This window comes from Panthera tigris, chromosome E1 (assembly GCF_018350195.1).
Source record: "Panthera tigris isolate Pti1 chromosome E1, P.tigris_Pti1_mat1.1, whole genome shotgun sequence".
In the NCBI taxonomy this organism is placed as follows: Eukaryota; Metazoa; Chordata; class Mammalia; order Carnivora; family Felidae; genus Panthera; species Panthera tigris.
Window position 1 is genome coordinate 11,969,963 of NC_056673.1, and position 21,928 is coordinate 11,991,890.

Consider the following 21,928-nt stretch of genomic DNA (forward strand, 5'->3'; position numbering starts at 1 on the left):
CTATGGTGAGTAAAAAGGATCCTAAACTACAACCTTGGAGAATCTGTGCTCTGATCACTCATTGCTGCTTCAGATCACAGGTGCAAAGAGCCTGGCAGCCATTGTTTGCACCTCCCCTCACTGTTGCAAGCCCCTCCCCCTCTGGCTGCCAGAGGACTTAATGGTCTGATGCCCATGCCCCCGCTTCAGTTTGTGTGTGTGTTTCCCCTTTCAGGAACCAGACGATAAAATAGGATGTTTAGAAACAACTGCATACACAGGGGAAATTAGAAACTGTGCATGCCCAAGGAAAGGCTCAGAAAGACCTGAGAAAAGTAGAAGTTTATACCTCAGTCTGATCCTTGGCAAAGAGCTTACAGTGATAGAAATAGAAGACAAAAAGCAGCAAACCTTGGGGAAGAGGGAAATATCTGATTTTCACTTATCACATGATTAGATTTAAATGTCCAGTGTTCAACCAAAAATCACAAAGCATACAAATAAATAGGAAAGTATGTCCCATCCAAAGGAAAACAACAGAATTGGTCCCTGGGAAAGACTTTTAATGGCGGATATACTAAACAAAGTCTTTAAAACAATTCTCAAGATGCTCAACTAAAGGAAGATGTGAAGAAAGCCAAAAAAATGTATGAGCAAAATGGAACTATAAAGAAACAGAAAACCTAAAAAAAACAGAGTTCCAGAGCTGAAAACTACAACTGCAATGAAGAATTCACGAGAGTGCCTCCAAGGCCAACTTGAGCAGGCAGAAGAAAGAATCCATGAACTTGAAGATAGAACAGTGGACATCAGTGAGGCTAAGGAACAGAGAAAAATTGAAGAAAAGTGGACAGAACCTAAGAGAACTATGGACACTATCAAAAGGATCAACCTGCACATTGTGGGAGTCCCAGAAGGCAAAGGGGCAGAGAACATTCAAAGAATGGCTAGGAGTACCTGGGTGTCTCAGTCAGTTGAGCGTCAAACTCTTTTGATTTTGGCTCAGGTCATGATCAAAGAGTCGTGGGATTGAGTCCTGTGTTGGTCTCTGAGCTGAGCATGGAGCCTGCTTGAGATTCTCTCTCCTGCCCCCCACCTCTGCTTGCATGTTCTCCCTCTAAAATAAAATAAAAAAAAAATTAAATTAAATAAAAGAATGGCTAAAAACTAACCAAATTTGGTGAAAGATAGGAACATAAATATATAAGAAGCTCAGAATCTCCCAAGTAAGATGAACCCAGAGCCACACTGAGACACATTCTAATCAAACTTCCAAAAGACAAAGAGCAGATCTTGAAAGCAGCAAGAGAGAAGCAAATCATCACATATGGGGATCTTCAATGAGAATGTATACAGATTTCTCATCAGAAACGTTGGAGGCCAGAAGACAGTGGGCCAATATAGTCAAAGTGCTCAAACAAACCCCCCTGTCAACCAATAGTCCTATCCAGAAAAACTGTCCAAAAGTGGGGGAGAAATCAAGACATTCCCGGATAAAAGAGGAGGCAGTTTGTGATCACTAGAACTGCCCTACAAGAAATGCCCACAGGAGTTCTGCAAGGTGAAGTGAAAGACACCATCAATACCTCAAAGCCATATGGAGAAATAAAGGTCTCAATAAAGGTAGATCATGAGCAATTATAAAAGCTAATATTGTAGCAATGGTATGTAACTGTACTCTGTTTCCTGCATGACTTAAGCACACCTAATAATGTAAAAGTTAGTACTAGGGTGCCTGGGTGGCTCAGTTGATTGAGCATCCCACTTTGGCTCAGGTCGTGATCTCTCATTCCATGGGTTCACGCCCCACATTGGGCTCTGTGCTGACAGCTCAGAGCCTGGAGCCTGCTTCTGATTCTGTGTCTCCCTCTCTGCCCCTCCCCCACTTGTGCTCCCCCTCTCTCTCACTCTCTCAAAAAATAAAAATAAACATAAAAAAATATTAAAAAAAAAATCTCCCAAGAAAGAAAACTCCTGAAGTCAATGGCTTTACTAGTGACTTCTACCAGACATTGAAATAACTAACTTTCAAAAAAAAAAAAAAAGAAGAGGAAAGAACACTTCCTAACACATTCCATGAGCCAGCATAATCCTGATACTAAAGCCAGAAAAGACACTATAAAGAAAACTACAGACCAATATCCCTTATAAGCATTGATGCAAAAATCCTCAACAAGATACTAACAAGTAGCATAGTAAAAGGTCCATACATCATGGCCAAATGGGATTTATTTCTGGGATGCAAGGATGGTCCAACATAAGACTATCAGTGTAATATACCATGTTAGTAAAAGGAAAGGGAAAAACCACATGTCATCTCAATGCAGAAAAAGCATTTGACAAAATTCAACACTCTTTCATGATAAAAATATAATATGTAATCAATATAAAAATATATAATTATTATAACTAGATATATATAATAAAAGTCATATATGAAAAACCCGTGGCAAACATAGTACTCAGTTGTGAAAGACAAAGGTTTTCCTCGAAGATCAGGACCAAGGTAAGGTTGGCCACTTTCATCACTTCTATTCAACACAGGACTGGAAGTTTTAGCCAGAGCAATTAAACAAGAAAAAGAAAAGGCATCTAAATTGGAATGGAAGTAGTAAAATTATTTGTTTGCAGATTAGATGCTCCTTATATATAGAAAACCCTAAAGACACCACACAAAAGACATTAGATCTAATACAGGAATTCAGCAAAGTTGTACAATACAAATCAACACAAAACAGTTGTATTTCTATACATGATGAACAATCTGAAAATGAAATTATAAAACAATTTCACTTATAACATCAAAAAGAATAAAATAAGAATTAGCCAAGGAGGTGACAACTTGTACAATGAAAACTACAAAACAATTGGGGGAAAAAAAACAATTGCTGAAAGAAACTAAAGTAGACATAAATAAATAGAGGGATGCCTGGGTGGTTCAGTCGGTTGAGCATCTGACTTCGGCTCAGGTCATGATCTCCCCGTTCATGAGTTCGAGCCCTGCGTCGGGCTCTGTGCTAACAGCTGAGAACCTGGAGCCTGCTTCGGATTCTGTGTCTCCCTCTCTCTCTGCCACCTCCCCTCACTAGCTCACGCTCTCTCTCTGTCTCTCAAAAATAAATTAAAAAAAAAAAACGTAAAAAAAAAATAATAAATGGAAACACATCCTATGTTCACAGATTGGAAGACTTAATATTGTTAAAATGTCAATATTATCCAAAGCGATCTGCAGATCCAATGCAATCCAATATCAAAATCCCAAAAAATAATTTTTTGCAAAAATAGGAAAACCCATCGAAAAATTCATATGGAACCTCATCCAAACGGCCTAAACAATCCTGAAAAAGAACAGATCTGGAGGACTCACACTTTCTGATTTCAAAACTTACTTTGAAGATACATAATAAAAAGTGTGGTATTGGCATGAAGACAGACATATAGACCAGTGCAATAGAATAGAGAGCCCAGAGAAAAAATCCTCACAAATATGAACAAATCATTTTTGACAAGTGTGCCAAGACCATTCAATGGGGGAAAGCACGGTCTATTCAACAAATGGTTCTGGGGAAACTGAATGTCCACATGCAAAAGAACAAAATTAGGCCCTTACCTAACACCATATATAGAAATTAACCCCCAAAAAGTAACTCAAAATGAAACCAGGACCTACATGTAAGAGTTAAGATGGCAAAACTCTTAGAAGAAAACACAGGGCAAAAGCTTCTTGATTTTGAATTTGGCAGTGATTTCTTGGATATGACACCAAAGGTACAGGTAACAAAAGAAAAAATAGACAAATTGGCTTCATAAGAATTTAAAACTTTTCTACATCAAAAGACACTATCCACAGAGTAAAAAGGCAAGCCACAGAATGGGAGAAAATACTTGCAAATCATACTAAGGGATTAATATCCAGAATATATAGAGAACTCCTAAAATTTAACAATGAAACAACCCAATTCAGAAAATGGGCAAACGACTTGGATAGGCATTCTACTGAAGAAGATATATGAAGGTGGTTACTCTGGGCGGGGGGGGAGGGAGTGGTGGGGACAGGAAACAAGTGTTGGGGAGGGTGTGGGAAAATTGGAACACTTGAGCATTGTTGGAGGGAATATAAAATGGCTCAGCCATTGTAGAAAACAGTGTGGAGATTCCTCAAAAAATTAAAAATAGAATTACCATATGACCCAGCAATTCCACTTATGGGTATATACCCAAAAGATTGGAAAGCAGGGTGTTGAAGAGATATTTGTGACCCATCTTCATAGCAGCATTATTTGTAACAGCTGAAACATGGAAGCAGTTGAACTGTCCATCGACTGATGAATGGATAAGCAAAATGCAGCATATCCATACAATGGAATATTATTTGGCCTTAAAAAGGAAGAAAATCCTGTAATATGCTACAACATGGATGAACCTTAAGGACATTATGCTAAATGCAATAAATAAATCACAAAAAGACCCTCTATGATTCCAATTATAGATCATACTTAGAGTAGTCAAAATCATAGAGACAGAAAGTAGAATGATGGCTGCCAGGGGTGGCAGAGAGGCAGAGAGGCAGAGAGGAGAGAGGGAGTGGCGGGTGGGGGAGCGGGGAGAGAGAGAATCCCAGCAGGTTCCATGCTGTCAGCACAGCGTCCCACACGGGGCTCAAACTCACGAACCATGCTATCATGACCTGAGCCAAAACCAAGAGTTGGGTGCTTAACCAACTGAGCCACCCAGGCGCCCCTTAAGATTTTATTTTTAAGTAATCTCTACATACAACATGGGGTTCAAACTCAAAACCCAAGATCAAGAGTCGCATGCTCTCAACTGAGCCAGCATGTGCTCCATCAGTGTGAATATCTTTAATACCACTGAACTGTACACGTAAAAATAGTTGAGATGGTAAATTTTATGTTATGTGCATTTTAACACAATTAAAAAAGAAAACCAATGACACCAGTGAGTGGCCAATTCTCTTTGGTATGGAAGTTTAAGCTGCTTTAGTGATTTTGGATGGTCTTCTCAAAGTTAGTGTTTGGAGTTGATCATGGAGACAAGGTAACACTCATTTATTCCAAAGACAGATGTGTGCTTAACATTTTGTTCAACTTTGGGGAATAGTTCGTCCATTAAAAATATTTAAATTTTTTTTCAACGTTTTTTATTTATTTTTGGGACAGAGAGAGACAGAGCATGAACGGGGGAGGGACAGAGAGAGAGGGAGACACAGAATCGGAAACAGGCTCCAGGCTCCGAGCCATCAGCCCAGAGCCTGACGCGGGGCTCGAACTCACAGACCGCGAGATCGTGACCTGGCTGAAGTCGGACGCTTAACCGACTGCGCCACCCAGGCGCCCCAGTCCATTAAAAATATTTAAAGACAAATCCGTTTGAAAGGAAGATGGTGGGAAGCATACCCAGGTGACCTGGAACCCTTAAACTGGCAGCTGTAGGTCTTGGTCATCTTCTCAGACTGGGAGGAAACTCCAGGCTCACACGGGTAAAGGGTAAGTGTTGGGGGGAAAGATGACTTCCCACTGTGCCCCTTATCTTTGGGTACAGATGTTTCTCTTTTTCTGGGGAATGACATTCTCTGGAAACCTTGCTCTCATGTTCTAAAGAGGATTTTGCCAGTTGTCTGCCAGGCTACTGACCGACTTCCCTTGGCGGGTAGAACCCAACGTCAGTGTCAGGTTTCATTTTATGGGAATGTGTGATCTAAATTTCCAACATACAGTGAAGCTTTTATTGACAAGAATGGGCAGGTAGGGCCATATATTGATTGGTTTTTATGGGCAGTTGTGGCCTTTTTCACCTGAGAATGTGCAGCTCTTGAAGACTGATGGCCATCAGAGGTGAGGGTGCAGAAGACATGGTGGGCAGATGAATCTGTACTGACCTAGTTCGACTCCTGGCTTGGGGACTGAGTCTGGTTTTGTGCTTTTGTGGCTTTTTTGCACTAACTGGGAGAGAGAAAACATTCTGGGTCTTGAGCTTTCCCTTTGTGCTTGAAGGGTTGCAATACTTACACTTTTCCAAGAACAGACCATCTGGAGCATTTGTTCAGAGTATTGGGCAATGACTTAAGCATCTTTCCTAAATTCCTCCATTTGAAATTCTTTTTCTTTAATGTTTATGTGTTTATTTTGAGAGACCATGCACAAGGGAGGGTGGTGCAGAGAGACAGAGGGAGAGAGAGAATCCCAAGCAGGGCAGAGCCGGACAGAGGGTCCATCTCTTGAACCGTGAGATCATGACTTGAGCCGAAATCAAGGGTTGGACGTTTAATGGACTGAACCACCCAGGCGTTCCTCCATTTGTAATTCTTAAGAATGTCCCATTAAATACTAGTGGTATTTAACACCTCTTTTTAAATCCTGCCAAAGTTAGTAACATAACTTTTTACTTTGAATATTATTTTTTGTCTTAGAGCCTATTTTATCTGATATCGATATGGCAAGTCCACCTCTCTTACGGTTGCCGTTTGCATGGTGTATCTTTTTCCATCTTATTTTCAAACCACTTGTGTCTTTGAATCTACAGTGTCTCTCTTATAGGCAGCATCTGTTTGATCTTGCCTTTTTAGCCTGTCTGACAATCTCTGTTTTTTGATTTGGAGCTCTCAGTCTACCTGCATTTAATGTAATCATCGGTGTGGTTAGATTTACATGTGCCATTTTGCTACTTTTATTTAATTTTAGAGACAGCGAGTGAGTGGGGAAGAGGAGCAGAGGGAGGGAGGGAGAGAGAGGGAGAATATTAAGCTGGTTCAACGTTCAGCACGGAGCCCGACTGGGGACTCAATGCCACGACCCTGGGATCATGACCTGAGCCAAAATCAAGAGTCACTCAACTGACTGAGCCACCCAGGAGCCCCCATTTTGCTCTTTTCTGTATCTCTTATGTCCATTTTCTATATATTTATGTTTCTATATAGAAAACATTTATACGTTTCTATATAGAAAACATTTAAGACTTAAAAATGCTTATATTGTGGTAATATATATAACCTAGAATTTGCCATTTACACTATTTTTAAGAGTAGAATTCAGTGGCATATTATATTTATAATGTGTCTCATGTCTTTTTGTTCCTATTTTTAACGTGTTTATCTTTTGTTGAATGACTATGTTTTAGAACATAATTTTAATTTTGGATTTGTAAACCTAGTTTTTTAAGTTGTGTGTGTGTGTGGGGGGGGTGCTCCAGGGATTACAATATGCATCTTTATTTTTGTTTTAATTTTTTAAATTTATTTTGAGAGACACAGAACATGAGCAGATGAGGCAGAGAGAGAGGGAGAGAGAGAATCCCAAGCAAGCTCCACACTGCAGAGCCTGACACGGGGCTTGAACTCATGAAACCATGAGATCATGACCTGAGCCAAAACCAAGAGTTGGACACTTAACTGACTGAGCCACCCAGGTAACCCTCACATTTAGGTTTTTAATATATTTTGAGTTTATGGGTGCGTGGCTGGCTCAGTCAGAAGAGCATGCAACTCTTGACTCAGGGTTGTGAGTTCAAGCCCCATGTTGGGTGTAGACATTACTTAAAAATAAAATTTTAAAAATTTATTTTGAGTTTATTTTTGTGCATGATGTAAATGACTTCTTTTCATAAGAACAGTTTTAGGTTCACAGCAAAATTGAGGGAAAGGTACAGAGATTTCCCATATACCCTCTGCCCCAACACATGCGTAGCCTTTCCCATTATTAATATTCTGACCACAGTGGGCAGTTACAATTGAACCTAATTGACAGTTTGCATAGACTTTATTTATTTTAATGTTTATTTATTTTTGAGACAGAGAGAGACAGAGCATGAATGGGGGAGGGTCAGAGAGAGAGAGGGAGACACAGAGTCTGAAACAGGATCCAGGCTCTGAGCTGTCAGCACAGAGCCCGAAACAGGGCTTGAACTCACGAGTCATGAGACCATGACCTGAGCTGAAGTCGGACGCTCAACCGACTGAGCCACCCAGACAACCCTTGCATAGACTTTAAAAAATAATTTGTGTTTCTCTAAGGAGTATCTGTGGACTCATTATCATTATATTTTCCTTTAATTCTTTGAACATTTCTGTAAGAATTGCTTTGAAGTGTTTTTCTACTAATTCCAACATCTGGGTCCACTCAAAGTCAATTTCTATTGGCTGCTGTTTTCCCTGTATGTTGGTCACACTTTCCTGCTGCTTCGCATGTCTATTATGTTTTCGTTGAAAACTGACATTTTAGATAATATAGTATAGCAATTCTATTACATTCTATTACATTTTTCTAAGGTTGTTTTTCTTTGGAAACGTGCCTGGACTTAAACTGTAGAATCTCTCCCTCTGTAGTGTGACACTGGTGTGTCTGCTCAGTTTGTTGTTTTTTTTTTTTTTTTTTTTTTTTATTTTTGAGAGACAGAGAGAGACAGCATAGGCAGGGGAGGGGCAGAGAGAGAGAGAGAGAGAGAGAGAGAGAGAGAGAGAGAGGGAGACACAGAACATGAAGCAGGCTCCAGGCTCTGAGCTGTCAGCACAGAGCCCGACGTGGGGCTCGAACTCATGGACTTCGAGATCATGACCTGAGCTGAAGTCAGACGCTTAACCAACTGAGCCACCCAGGTGCCCCAATGTTTTTTTTAATCCTTATTTTTATTTATGTCTAGAGGTCACTGCTGTGTCTTCCTAATGTAGTAGTCAGCCAATGTTTTTAGGCAGAGGTTGTACCCAAATATTTTAAGTCTGTGAGAATCCTGTCCTCTGCTGATCGATGTGTTTGTGGGTTGGGAACCCTTTCAAGCCTCCATTGGCTTTCTCTCTTCCCTGGCCTCTCCTGGGTCTCTCCCATTCGTGCATAGCTCCCCAGTTCGCCAAGGATGTGTGGAGAGTGTAGGTCAGCTTTTCTATGGTTTTCTCACTTTGGGGCCCTTTCTGTCCTATTTTCTGGCTGGTCTGTGGCTTACCCCACCTTGGACCGGAAGCTTGGGTTGGTAAGGCTGCAGGTGTTTGTCATTCATTTCCCAACTGAACCCACCACTTTTAGCCAGCAAAAGTAAAAACCTAGATTTTAGGGTTTTGCAGCTGGTCCCACATTGGTAAGGCCACCATTTTTGCCAACTGAGCTGGGAGGGTGAACGGCTGGGAGCAGCCTCCAGCAGTTTTAAAAAAAAAATGATGCCTCTCATTTTGTTGTCTGCCTTTGGTGGATTTCCAGCACCCTGAAGCGGTTGTTATTGACCATTTTCCCTAATACACACGCACACGCACGCACGCGCATATTTGGTTGGTTGGTTGGTTGGTTGGTTGTTTTTACAGAGAGGAATTGACTACCTCTTTATATAGGACTGTGCTCACCTTCTTCTCATTCTTTACTGTCTTTTCAGGTGAAGAAAGTGAGTCTCAAAGAATGAAGCAATTCGTCCTAGGTCACGCAGCTGTGACGTAGGGGAGCTAGAATTACACTGTGGGGCTCTATTTGTAAATTAAAAAAGGCACTTTTAAGAAGTATGGCTGACATACAATAATTTATACTCATTTAAACCATACACCCTGACAGGTTTTGACATATGTGTATGCACATTAACGCCATCAAGATAGTGAACATCTCATTGTACGTTTCTTTATACTCTTTCTTCCCTTCCCACATCTCTAGGCAACCACTGATTTACTTTCACTCTAGTTTGCATTTCCTAGAATTGCATGTTGGTGCAACCACACAGAATATACTTTCTTTTGTCTATCTTTTTTCACTCAGCATAATTTATCCATATATATCAGCAGTTTGTTTCTTCTTATCGTGAAATAGTATTCCATCGTATGGACAGGCGAGGGTTCGGCTATTTATCTGTTGATGGATGTTTGTATTATGTCCAGGTTTGGGTTATTACAAATAAATCTGCAGACATTTGTGTACAAGTCTCTGTGCACACACATAGACGTGTGCTTTCATTGCTCTTGGGTTATATTTAGGAGCGGTATAGCTGGGTCATACGGAAGGTGAACGTTCAACATTTAAAATAAGTTTTAATTTGGAATAATTTTAGATTTACTGACGTTTCAAAGATAGCACAGACAGTTTAGTTTCCGTTATTATTAGCATCTTACATCCCTATCATGCATTTGTCAAAGTGAAGAAACTGACACTGATAAGTGACTATTAATTAAGCTCCAGACTTTTTCACATTTCAGCCCTTTTCCCAGTTACACTATCTTTCTGTTTCAGGATCCAGTTCAGGGCACCACATTGCATCTAGTTGTCAAGTCTCCCCAGTCTCTTCTGGTCTGTTACAGTTTCTAAGCGGTTCCGTTCTCTTCATGACCTTGGCAGTCTGGAAAAATACTGGCCAGTTATCCTGTGGAATGGGATAGCAAGTCCTTCCATCTGGATTTCTGACGTTTCCTCCTCATGATAGAACTGGGTGTATGAGCTTTGGGAACAACCACTGCAGAAGTGAGGTGCCCTTCTCATATATCCGGGGTATGTAACATTCACACATCTCTGGTGATGGTCACTATCACTTGGTTAAGGTGGTGTTTACAAGGTTTCTCCCCACTTTCAAAGGGGCAGAGAGATTTAGTTCTCCCTCCCGTAGCAAGGAGTAGCTACATATATTATTTGGAATTCTTCTGTAAGGAAGACACGTATCTTCTCTCGTTTCTTTATTCAGTCATTTATTTATAGCAGTATAGAGTCGTGTATATTTATCTCGCACTTGGGTTATAAAAACTACTGCAAATATTTATTTTGTTTCTCCGTTTGCTCCAGTTTTGGCCACTGGAGTCTCTTTTAGGCTACTCCTGTGTCTTTTGTTCCTGCTGCCATGTCCACATGCTCAATTTCTGGTACTACAAGATGCCGAAAATACATCTACAGTCTCCGTGCCCAACCCCCAGAATCTGTTATTTCTTCAAGGAGAATGGTGTTTGGAAACTAAGATCTGGGACCTAGCATGCTCATTATTGCAGAAGTGTCACTGCTTCTGGGCCTCTTGGGGGACTGAGGTACGTGAGGTATGTCAAAACTGACATAGTAGTATTTTACTATAAATACTAAGCTAACCATGAGTTCACTGTGGTGTCTCTGACCCCAATCCAGTACCAGAGGGATCATTCAAGCCTTCTCCGGTGCTTATCTCTTACCCCATCCAACAGAGAGAAGAACCCTGGCTCCCACTATCCGTCAACCAACGACTAATGCACTCAACCCCAGTGCGCGTGTATGCAGTTCCCCGCCTTGGGAAATAAAGGTATCACCCAGAGTACAGTGTTTACGGGCAGCTGCTGTTGTGTTTAGCCTTGTGGTTTCCAGTTAAAACGTGGTTTCCCAAAGTTACTTAGATCAGCTCCTTTCCCCCCATCTGGGGAGTCTGTTTTTTAATGGATGGAAGTCATGAAGACCATCAGCTGGTTACAAGGAGGAGACTGTGGAGTTATTTCCTTTCAAAGACCATAGACAGACTTCAAATTAACCGTGGAAATTCCTGACCAGGATTCAAGAAAGAAAAAATAGAAAAAAGAAAACTTAGCCCTTCTCTCTTTTCTCTCCCTGTGAAAGTAACAGCCCCTCCTAAGTGATACAGTGGGTCCAGTGCTTGCTAAGACAGGACCGCGGCCTTCTTACGTTTTCACCGTGCTTATGCTTAAAGCAGAACAAACAGGCATCTCCAAATAACAAGTTTATATTGGGAAAGTCTGTAGAAACACAAGGGGCTTAAGACTGGCTTTGGGGCCATCCCCATCACACCGCTGTCTCTGACACTTTGAGTTCAAACCCTGCCACCAGCTTAAGCATTCCTTATTTGACACTCTCAGTGTGTTTCGAGACCCTTCTCCCAGCCCTGCCTAGCCGCGCCCCTAAAACAAAAGGAAAGGTTTGAACTGAGCGGTCATGGCTGCTCTACTGCCCCTCAAAGGGAGGAGGACCTGGATTGTTGCAGGCTCTGCGGGGAGCGGGTGGTATCGGATCGCCTGCGGGGTGCATGCACTTCCACAGGGCTAGGCGGGCGCGGCCCGGTGCACTTGGCCAGAGGGTGCGCAGACGCGGTGGGGCCGCGAAAAAGCCCAGAGAGGCCGTGTGCAGCCAGGCTGCGCGTGCGCAGGCGTGGTGGGACGTGTGGGAGGGGGGCATGGGGGGTGGAGCGCACGGGGCCTGCGGGTGCACAGGCACAGTGGGCCGTGGCTGGAGAGCGGTCGCACGTGCCTGGGGTTGCGCAGGCGCGGTTGGCCGGGGGTGGCTGTACAGGGCCGGGGCGCGCAGGCGTAGTGGGTGGTGTGTAGGGGGGAGGGGGTCGGGCGCACGTGGCCGGCCTCGGCGCAGGCGTGATGGGCAGTGGAGGTGGGGGGGGGGGGGGGCGCTGAGTGCACGTGGCTAGGGGTGCGCAGGCGCAGTGGGTGGGGAGGTGCGGGCGCACGTGGCCGGGGGCACGCGCGCAGGCGCCGTGGGCGGCGGGGCAGGTCGAGGCGGCATGGAGCGGTTACGTTGGCAGGTGGCGGCTGTGGCGACCGTGGGTCTCGCGCTGGCTCTGGAGGCGCTGCCCTCCGTGCTGCGCTGGTTGCGGGCCTGGCGACGGCGAGGGTGGCAGAGCCCTCTGCGGCGCGAGGTGCTCTTCTTCCCGTCGCAGGTGACCTGCACCGAGGCTCTGCTGCAGGCCCCGAGCAAGGGGCCGTCGGGGCCGCCAGCGGGCTGCCCGTGCAGCCTGCCCCACGGCGAGAGCTCGCTCAGCCGCCTGCTGGGCGCCCTGTTGGCCGCCCGCGCCAGCCTCGAGCTCTGCCTCTTTGCCTTCTCCAGCCCGCAGTTGGGGCGCGCGGTGCAGCTGCTTCACCAGCGCGGGGTGCGCGTCCGGGTCATTACCGACTGCGACTACATGGCCCTTAACGGTTCGCAGATCGGCCTGCTCCGCAAGGCAGGTAGGCCGGGCCAGAGAGGCCGGCAGTCCCGGCTTGGGACTCAGGTCCGTGGAGAACCTCTGGGGGGGGTCATCAGGCCCCCAGCCTGGCGAATGATGTGACCCTGGGGGCCTTAGGCAGTGGGGGAGAATGTCAAAAGCAGAAACTTGGTGGGGGGGTCCGAGTGTAGGTGAGACCCCATATATGTCCCCTGGTGGCCTTGTGAGGTCAGGATGGTTTAGTCTGGAGAGACTCCAGGGCCGTCTGTAAAGAGCACCTGCCTTCACCCAGTGGGTGCACTTCTGTGCAGGGAGGTGTTAACGCTGGATACCTGAGTGTGAGCCCGGAGGAGTGAGCAGGCTGTGTGTTCCCAGCTAGTGGAGAAGATCTGGGGGATTCTCAGAGGCTGGGGGCCTGCCCAGCGACACCGGGGAAAGCGGACGTAGCTCCTGTGATTCCCAGTTTCTGATGACTGGCGTTGGCCTTGGGGGGCTGTGGGGAAAGCCTGTACCGGGTAGAGGCAGGGGATGTAGCCCCACCAGCTGAGTTTTTGACGTAGCAGACTGAAATGACAATGGCTTAGCCAGGCAGCACTCAGGAAATCAGGGGCGAACTGTAAAAACAAACCTGCAAGGCCCGCCGCTAGCGGACTGTCAGTGACCGTGTGCATAGGAGCGGGTGTGCCAAGATGGCGAAGGTGGGGCTTCCGGACTGAGGGGCCAGAGGAGGAAAAGTCATTTCACCTTAAATGCACTAGTGAATTTTATGCTGGGGCTTTTGAAATGAATAAAAACGATATACTAAAAAACGTGGAGCTAAAATGTTTAGATGGTGAGCAGTTAATTTGTTTCTCCGGCTGCAGGAGGACAGGTAAGACGGATACCTCTGGCTGGCCTTTCTCTTGCAGTGGGATGGGGACAGTTGAAGCGGGAAGTATGAATAATTTTGCAAAGGGTCTAAATTCAGATTCTGGGCTTACCCGTGAGGTCTGTATTTCCTCCTCAGCCTCAGTATAACAGTTGTGTTTTGCATGTGGGACTTAAGATCTGTTCTGAAGGTAGAGCTAACAGGGGTTGCTGGCGGGTTGGTTAGAGAAGCGGTGTTCGGGTCCCCTGGGATAGGAAGGTTACAAGGCAGGGTTGCTGGCAAAATACAGGATGTCCAGGTAAATTTGAAGTTCAGATAAGCAACGAATACTTTTTAGTGTATGTCCCAAATATTGCATGGGACACACTTACTTTAAAAAACTATCTGTAGGGGCACCTGGGCGGCTCAGTCGGTTAAGCGTCTGACTCCGGCCCAGGTCATGATCTCACGGTTCGTGAGTTCGAGCCTCATGTCCAGCACTGTGCTGACAGCTCAGAGCCTGGAGCCTGCTTTGGATTCTGTGTCTCCCTCTCTCTCTGTCCCTCCCCTGCCCCTGCTTGCACTGTCTCTCAAAAAGAAACGTTAACCCCCCCCCTTTTTTTAAAATAAAAAAAGTATTTGTTGTTTATCTGAAATCACATCTTAATTTGGACATCCTGTATTTTTATTTGTGAAGTCTGGTGACTCTGTTGCAAAGCAGCCTATTTTAAACTGTTCTCTTAAATCACACATTTCTTATGGTCTCGTCCACTAAGCAGATAACCCAGGAGGTAGGCATTATTCCAGGGTTGAGGCAGAGGAGGATGGACAGACGGGTCCTGCCCGAGGGGAGTTTGAAAACGGTAGGAGAGAGACAAACAGGAAAACAAAAGGCAAGGATTACAGGCTCCGTGGCGAGTGAAGGAGGCAAAGCGAGGGAGAATTCGGTTTTGTAGCAGTTAGAACTCTTTCTGCTTTGGCGGAAAGGCCCAGGGCATGCTGGGAGTTAGGGGCCCCAGCCGGCTGGCTTTGGGGTGACACTTCATTCCCTCGCCCGAAGCACCCAGGGCCTGGTTTCTCCTGCAGTCTTCCTGCTTGAGGCCCATCCTCCCCTTACGCAGTGGGGTGTGGTGCTGGCGTGCGTGGCGTTGGCAGGGGTGCCCCAGTTCCAGGGGTGGGCCCAGTGAGAGCTTGAAGGCAAGGAAAGCCCGGCGAACGATTGTTGCCCTGACCCCTCTGGCAGGGTCCGTGATGGGCCCTCCCAGAACCAGTAACCCGGGATTGTGCTGGTTGGTGCGTCCTTGAGAAGTGCGGGCGGGCAGACCTCACCCAGGTTCCAGGGCTGCCTGTCGGCGCCAGAAGGCAAGTGGTGTGAGTGTTGCCGTCCCGCCCCTCGGGACCGGCTGTCCCCGCCGCCCCCCCGGTCCTGGGCCACCACGCTCGCCGTTCCCTCGGCCTTCCCTCCTGTGCGCTGGCGGCGGCTGGTCACCATCTGGCTCGGCCACCGCCTCCTGCCCAAGGGTGACGAGCTTCCCGTCTCCCCTACCAAGTCAGAACTAGAGCAGCAGCTGCTGGGAAACGGTCTGCACTTGAGGAGGGGCTCCGGTGTCTGAACGAAAGCGTTGTAAGAGGCGGTGGAGAAGTCTGACTTGCCCTTTTTGCAGGCATCCAGGTGCGACACGATCAGGACCTGGGCTACATGCATCACAAGTTTGCCATAGTGGACAAGAAGGTGCTGATCACGGGCTCCCTCAACTGGACCACTCAAGCCATTCAGAACAACAGAGAAAATGTTTTGATTATGGAGGATGAAGAGTATGTGAGGCTTTTTCTGGAAGAATTTGAGCGTATCTGGGAAGAGTTTAATCCTACAAAGTATACCTTTTTCCCACAAAAGAAGAGGAATCACTGAAGCTTTGCTCTCCTCTGTCTTCAGAGTTCAAGGCGAGAACGGTGTTCGGCGTTACAGAACTTTTGTCCCCGCAGTCGAAACCACACCAGATCTAAAAGGATGGGACTCAGGACGGGCCTGTGCCCGCCCAGAGCGGCTGCCGGGTTCCGTGTCAGACTGTGCAGTCTACGTGAGAGAAATCTCAACGTGAGGAAAAAACACATTCAGACTCCGTTCTCGTTCATTAAAACACTAAAGTGAAGTGCAGAGTGGGGTTAAGGAGGAAGGGGAATCCCTGCAACCCGAGTCTCTTGTTTCAGGTCAGCTCGCTTCCCACCAGTATGTTCGGCGACAGCTTTTCAGGAATGGGCGTTCTGGAACTCGCCTCCTGCCTTGGGCCGGGTTTCTCCTGCTGTACAGAAAAGGCAAGATACCTCTTTCAGGATGTAAAGGCTGATTCCTCTTCCTGATTCTAGAGAATCTCTTGCTGTGGCATCCGCTCCCCTGGCACTGTCTCCCACACTGTCTCCTCCTTTCCTGTTGGCCTGGCCCAACCCTTCCAGCACAGCTAACCCCCTGGGATGGGCCAGAGGTGGGCAGTCTCTCCATTTCTGCTGTCAGCGGCTCGTGGGTGCTTATGGGCAGGTTTGAGTCCGAAGAGGTTAAGGAGAGAAGTCAGGAAAAAGGGCAGGAGAGGGGGGTGCCGGGCACGGCAGGAGTGGGAGCCGCCTTCCGGGCCCCCCTGCAAACATTGGTTGCCACCACAGCGGGCAGGTCGTTGTCCTAGCCGGGGTGCCTTGCACGGTGACCCTTTAAAATAAATACACAGGAGAAAAAAAGAACCCCACAAGTACCCAGGAGAGTGTTCATCTTCCACAGCTTCCCTTCTGTTTTCATCGTGGTGAGTTGCTCCGTCTATCAGCAAGGACTGGAAGTGGCCAGAGGCTGCTTCTGTTTCTGTGTTAAGCCTTTAATTGTTAGCATGCTCGCATTCAAGGTAATTTTGTGCACTTAGAAGTGACCTTCGCTGTACCACCTGTGAACTTGGCTAATTGGCATTTTTGGCTCAGCGTAATCAATCATGGGTTACCTGACCATCTGGAGGAATAAAGTAGAAGAGAGCCTCTTTTCAGGCTGTGGCACCTCACAGATCTGTTTTTATTCTCAGCTCAGGGATTTGCTTTCCCCATTAATTACAATAGCTATCTTACGTACATTTGTGAAATGTTATTTTTTCATTAACGTGTATCTTTATGGAGAGATTGTTCACATGACACCTGAATAGCGATTTGGCCATCTTGTCCTATTTCTGTATGTAATCGTCCTGACGTCTGTTGGGCGTGTTTCACTTTCCCCATCACACTCATGGAGCCACCTGGAGAGACCACTCATCGTGGCATGTTTTTCCCTGTTTAAAGTTATCTTTGACTTACTGTGTTAGGCAAGTACATGCAAAGTTAATTTTCCTGATTTAATTGAAGCTAACAAGTATAATACATGGATTGGAACTCACAGGAAATGGTTTTGGACTGAATGTGTTTTTTCCCCCCAAGTTGCTTCTGCACTCCTGCAGCCTGTGTTCTGGAGAGAAAACAGGAGGAGTTGTAGGATGTGTCTGTGTCCTGGATGCTGAAGCCGCATCGTCCTGCACGTCTGCACGTTTGAATAAAGGCGTTCTTACTCTGGAATGTTAGTAGTGTGTCTTTGCCTTTTGCAGATCCAAATCGTGGGTGCTGTTAATGAAACAAATACCATTTTGCAGCAGTGGATGACATACGGCTATTTAGAGACTGCTGGTCAAGAGAGGAGCCCCAGGCAGGAGTAAGACCTCAGTGTTCCTTGGGGGACCGTCTAAAGTGTTCTCGAAGATGTCCATGCCGCCGTGGCAGGATTTCCAGCATTTTCCTCCAACCTGTGAAGGTTGGCTTGCGTGCAGCTCACTCCCACTGGTATCTGGGTCTTTGCTGTGGCTTGCATCCCCTTCTTCTAGAAGCAGGCTGGCGCTCAGACGTATGTTAGTAACCGTGTGCGCATAAGGTGACCTAGCCGAGCTGTCTGGATGTTTTCAGGATTCCTAAATGATCTCGTAAGATTTTTTATTTAATGGCTTTGTTTATATTGTTATCTTCATTATCTTAGCAGTAGGAAATCAAATCTCACAAGATTCGGGTTTTCTGAAAAGAACTGTGGTGAGATAACACTTCCTCCTGCAACCCTTATGATTAGAAAACACCGTTGGAGTGGGAATTGGCCGCGACAGTGCCCATAGCTGTGAAGTACACCAGGAAGGTTTGAAGGAACCAATACAACGTGTCTTTTTAATTTATCGGGAGAGAGACAGACACAGTGCGAGGCAGAAGCTGCGAAGTTGTGAGATCATGACCTGAGCTGAAACCAAGAGTTGGGCACTTAACCAAGTGAGCCACCCAGGTGCCCCAACAGTATTGTGTGTGTGTGTAAGTTTGTTTATTTTGAGAGAGACAGTGAGTGGGGGAGGGGCAGAGAGGGAGAGAGAGAATCCCAAGAAGGCTGACAATGTGGAGCACGATTTGGGGCCTGAACTCACCAACTGCGAGATTGTGACCTGAGCCAAAATCAAGAGTCGGATGCTTAACCGACTGAGCCAACCCGGTGGCCTACAGCTGTCTTATATTTTAAAGCATGTTTTGGTTCTTTTGAATTGTTTTTAAAACAGCTGATTACTTAAAAAAAAAAAAACACTTCATTGAGATTCATACATGAATCATACATGAAAAGATTCACCCTTTTGAAGAATGCAATTCAGTGGTTTTTAGTATATAACAGAGTTGTGCGGCCATCGCCACTCTTGGATCCCAGAGCGTATTCTTCAGCCCAGAAAGAAACCATGTCCCAAGAGCAGCACTCTCCGTTCTCTGCCCCCTCCCAGCCCTTGGCAACCGTCTCCTTCCTGTCTCTGGATTTTCCTATAAATGGAATCCTACAGTATGTGGCATTTTGTATGTGCCTTCTTTCACTCAGCATAATGTTTTTGAGGCTGTCCCTGTTGTAGCATGTGCGTGTATTTCACTTCTTTCTGTAGTTGAGTCCTAGAATATTCTGTCACGTGGATATACGACATTAAAAAAAACCCCATTCATCGTTTGATGGACATTTTGGTTTCCACCATTACAAATAATGATGCTGTAAACATTTCACATGTAAGTGTTCATGCCGACATGTTTTCACTTCTCAAGTACATAGCTAGGAGTAGATTTTTGGGGTCCAAGAACTCTTGTCTGAGAAACTACCAGACTTTTCCATTCCAACCAGCAGTGTAGGAGGGTTTCTTCTTCTCCACAACCTTGCCAACAGAAAATCATTACTGACTTTTAAAATTATAGCCAGCTCACTGGGTGTGAGGTGGTATCTCATTGTGGTTTTGACTTGCCTTTTCTTGATGACTAATGAAGATGAACATCTCATGTCCCTGTCGTTTGTATATTGTCTTTGGAGAAATGTCTGTTCAAGTCCTTTGCCCGTTTTTAAAATATTGGGTTGCCTTTTTATTGATGAACTATAAGAGTTATAAGTTATGACCTATAACTTCATATGAATTATAAGGATTCTAAGAGTTCTTTTTATATTTCGGACTCCAGTCCCTTATCAGAAATATGATTTGCAAATAATTTCTCCCATTCTCTGGATGGTCTTTTTTTCTTGGGTACTGTTGGCATTTGCGTGTTAGAAATACCTGTTTTTACCTCTGTTGTTTGGATTTTGGTGTCATAGCTGAGAAACTGTCACCCAACCCAAGGTCGCAAAGATTTGCTTCTGTGTTTTTTTCTCGGAGTATTATTCTCTTAGCTCCTTGTGTCAGTCTGTGAACCACGTTTTTTCTAGGTGTTATATGTTTATTCAGAAAGTGATTCAGCTATGGAATGATGCATTTTTAGCACTATGAAATACAATGTTTTGAAGTACTTTCCCCCTACAGTTCTGTTTATAGCAGGATTATAATCCTGGAAATTCTCTTATCTGAAGTTTTTCATGCATTCGGGTATTTTGCATGATGCCTGATGTGACCAGCAATAAAGATTGCAATGAAGTAGTGACTGTGATCATAACCCACTTGTAATCCAAAAGCAAAAGGGACTCTCTTTTCTGTAGAGACAGCTGTGAAGTTACTAGGTAGTAACTGTCCGTCTGAAAGGAACTGGCCGTCTTTTTCCTGACCAATTAGTGTGTCAGGCTGAGAACCCGGACAGGACCACAAGATGGGTGGCATCAGAAGCCTTCCCTTTACTTTGTATCTGATCCCAAATATTCACTAAAGGCTTCTTTTTTGCCTGCAGGACAGAGCGCCGGGTTGCACACTGGAGAGCGGCTGATGCAGATTTGTATTTTCCAGGATTCTTCCAACACACGTCGGAGCTCTGTGGCCTCTTGTGGAACGGCCCCAAATAGACATCCTTTGGGGGCCCACTGGAAAGCTGGCATTTATGAGTTGAGGAAGCGCCTCAGTTACGTAATAGTGCATTCTGTAGGTAGTTTTCCAAGGCTCTTCAGTGGCATCCACGTAAACCCAGCACCAGTGCCAAAGTCCCAGCCCTCGCCTCCCTTAATATTACAGCCACATGTGCTGGTGTCTGGAACGGTGATGACAAGGACACGTTCTGAAGCAGCTTGATAATCTTTCACATAAAATTTTGTCCTGTGCAAGTTAAACTAGACAGCCAGTATAGTGCAGGGCATTTTCCAGTTTCTGCCTTTGGTGGCAAGTAGATAGCAAACTTCATCTTGCAGTTCAGCTCAACACTGTCGTGTTCAAAAACTTTCTGAAGTCCCCCAGAGCACCTGTTGCAGGCATTCTTCCCCTGACCAATTGCTACTTGCCTTGTTATCTGCACCAAAAGGTAGGTGAGCCTCGGGGGTCAGTGGTGGTGGGAAAAGCAGTGGTCGGAATGGAAAGGTGAGGCCTCAACATGGCTGCCCATGCCACGTTCTCCGGTCTCTTCATTCTCATCTCTGACCCCCATTGGGTCTGTCCACTTTTGGGTCAGGTCTGTGAACCGTTTTGAGGTTTTGTGTATGGTGAGAGGCAGGGGGTCCAACTTCATTCTTTTATATGTGGATAGCTAGTTGTCTCAGCACCATTTGTTGAAAAGATTATTCTTTCTACCCTGAATGGTTTTGGTATTCTTGTTAAAAATCAGTTGATCACCTAAATGCAATTGCTTCTTTCTGGATTCTTAATTCTGGTCCATTGGTCTGTGTCAGTCCCTGTGCCAGTACACACACTGTCTTGACTACTTAGGCTTTGTGTCAACTTTTGAAACCCGGTAAACAAGTCCTTTAACTTTGTTCTTCTTTCCAACATGGTTTTGGCTATCCTGGGTCCCATTACATGTCTTTATGAATCTTAGGATCAGCTGATCAGCTTTTGCAGAAGCAGCTGGGATTGTGTTGAGTCTGTAGATCAAGTTGGAGAGTATTGCCGTTCTAACGATATCACATTTTCCAACCCGTGAACATGGGATTCTTTTCCATTTGTTTAAATCTTACTTTTTTTTTTGTAGTTTTCAGTGTCTAAGTCTTACACTTCTTTCAAAAAAGTTGATTCCCAAGTATTTTATTCTTTTTGATATTATTGCAAATGGAATTGCTTTGTTTCAGGCTGCTACTAAATACAATTCATTTTTGTATATGAATGTTGTATCCTGCAAACTTGCAGACCTCATATCAGTTTCAATAGATTTTTTTAGTGGATTCCCTTGGGTTCCCATATACAAGATCATGTTACCTGCAGATACAGTTTTTACTTCTTCCTTTTCAACATGGACGTTTTTCCTATTTCTTGCCTGGCTAGAATCTCCGGTACAGTGTTGAATATATATGGTGAGAAGAGCTATCCTTGTCTTGTTCCTGATCTTCAGGGGAAAGTTTCCAGTTTTTCACCATTAAGTATGAAGTCGTGGGGTTTTTATAAATGTTCTTTATCACACTGAATTTGCTTACTTGTATTCCTAGTTTGCTGAGTGCTTTAATCATGAAAGGATGCTAGATTTTCTAAGTGCCAACTGATTTTCACAATTGCAAATTACACAGCTTTAAAAAAATGTTAAAGTTATTAGAATACCATTAGGACCGGTGTCTAGAATTTTTTTAAAGAACAAAAAATCATCGAAACATTTTTAAACAACTGGAATAGCACACCGGAGGTATGCTACTTTGTATGTCTGTACTCTATTTTTTCTAAGTTTTTTGAATTCCAGAAGTTGATTTCCAATAGGTAGAGTCAGAATTTGTTTTTTTCTGTTTACTGAATAAAAGTTTGGATTTCCACACACTTTCACCTATTTCATTCCAAAGGTTGTGGCAAT

At 45.0% G+C, this 21,928-nt stretch overlaps 2 protein-coding genes and 1 pseudogene across 4 annotated transcripts in view; 2 read left to right on the top strand and 1 right to left on the bottom strand.

The window, feature by feature from the left end:
* The window catches only part of FLCN (folliculin), a 35,332-nt gene extending 24,124 nt beyond the window's left edge, over positions 1-11,208 (top strand). Inside the window, exons 14-15 of one of the 2 annotated variants that reach the window (XR_006211115.1) lie at positions 10,731-10,966; positions 11,117-11,208. The gene's annotated coding sequence lies outside the window, so the exon portion shown is untranslated. Of the gene's footprint in view, positions 1-10,730; positions 10,976-11,116 lie in introns of both variants that reach the window. The other variant, XR_006211114.1, reaches the window with a different exon arrangement.
* A 1,187-nt stretch (positions 11,209-12,395) lies between these two features.
* PLD6 (phospholipase D family member 6) lies at positions 12,396-17,275 on the top strand. Of its 2 annotated transcripts, XR_006211116.1 has the most exons (3): positions 12,396-12,871; positions 15,361-15,794; positions 15,908-17,275. XR_006211116.1 is itself a non-coding variant. In XM_007092295.3 (2 exons), exons 1-2 carry the CDS (start codon positions 12,430-12,432, stop codon positions 15,606-15,608), a joined length of 690 nt encoding a protein of 229 aa, XP_007092357.2. In that variant the 5' UTR covers positions 12,396-12,429; the 3' UTR covers positions 15,609-17,275. The 2 variants fall into 2 exon arrangements, 1 of the variants encoding a protein (XP_007092357.2); XM_007092295.3 differs by having other exon boundaries at positions 15,361-17,275.
* Positions 17,276-19,593: 2,318 nt separating this feature from the next.
* LOC102955171 lies at positions 19,594-20,584 on the bottom strand (annotated as a pseudogene).
* Between the last annotated feature and the right edge of the window lie 1,344 nt (positions 20,585-21,928).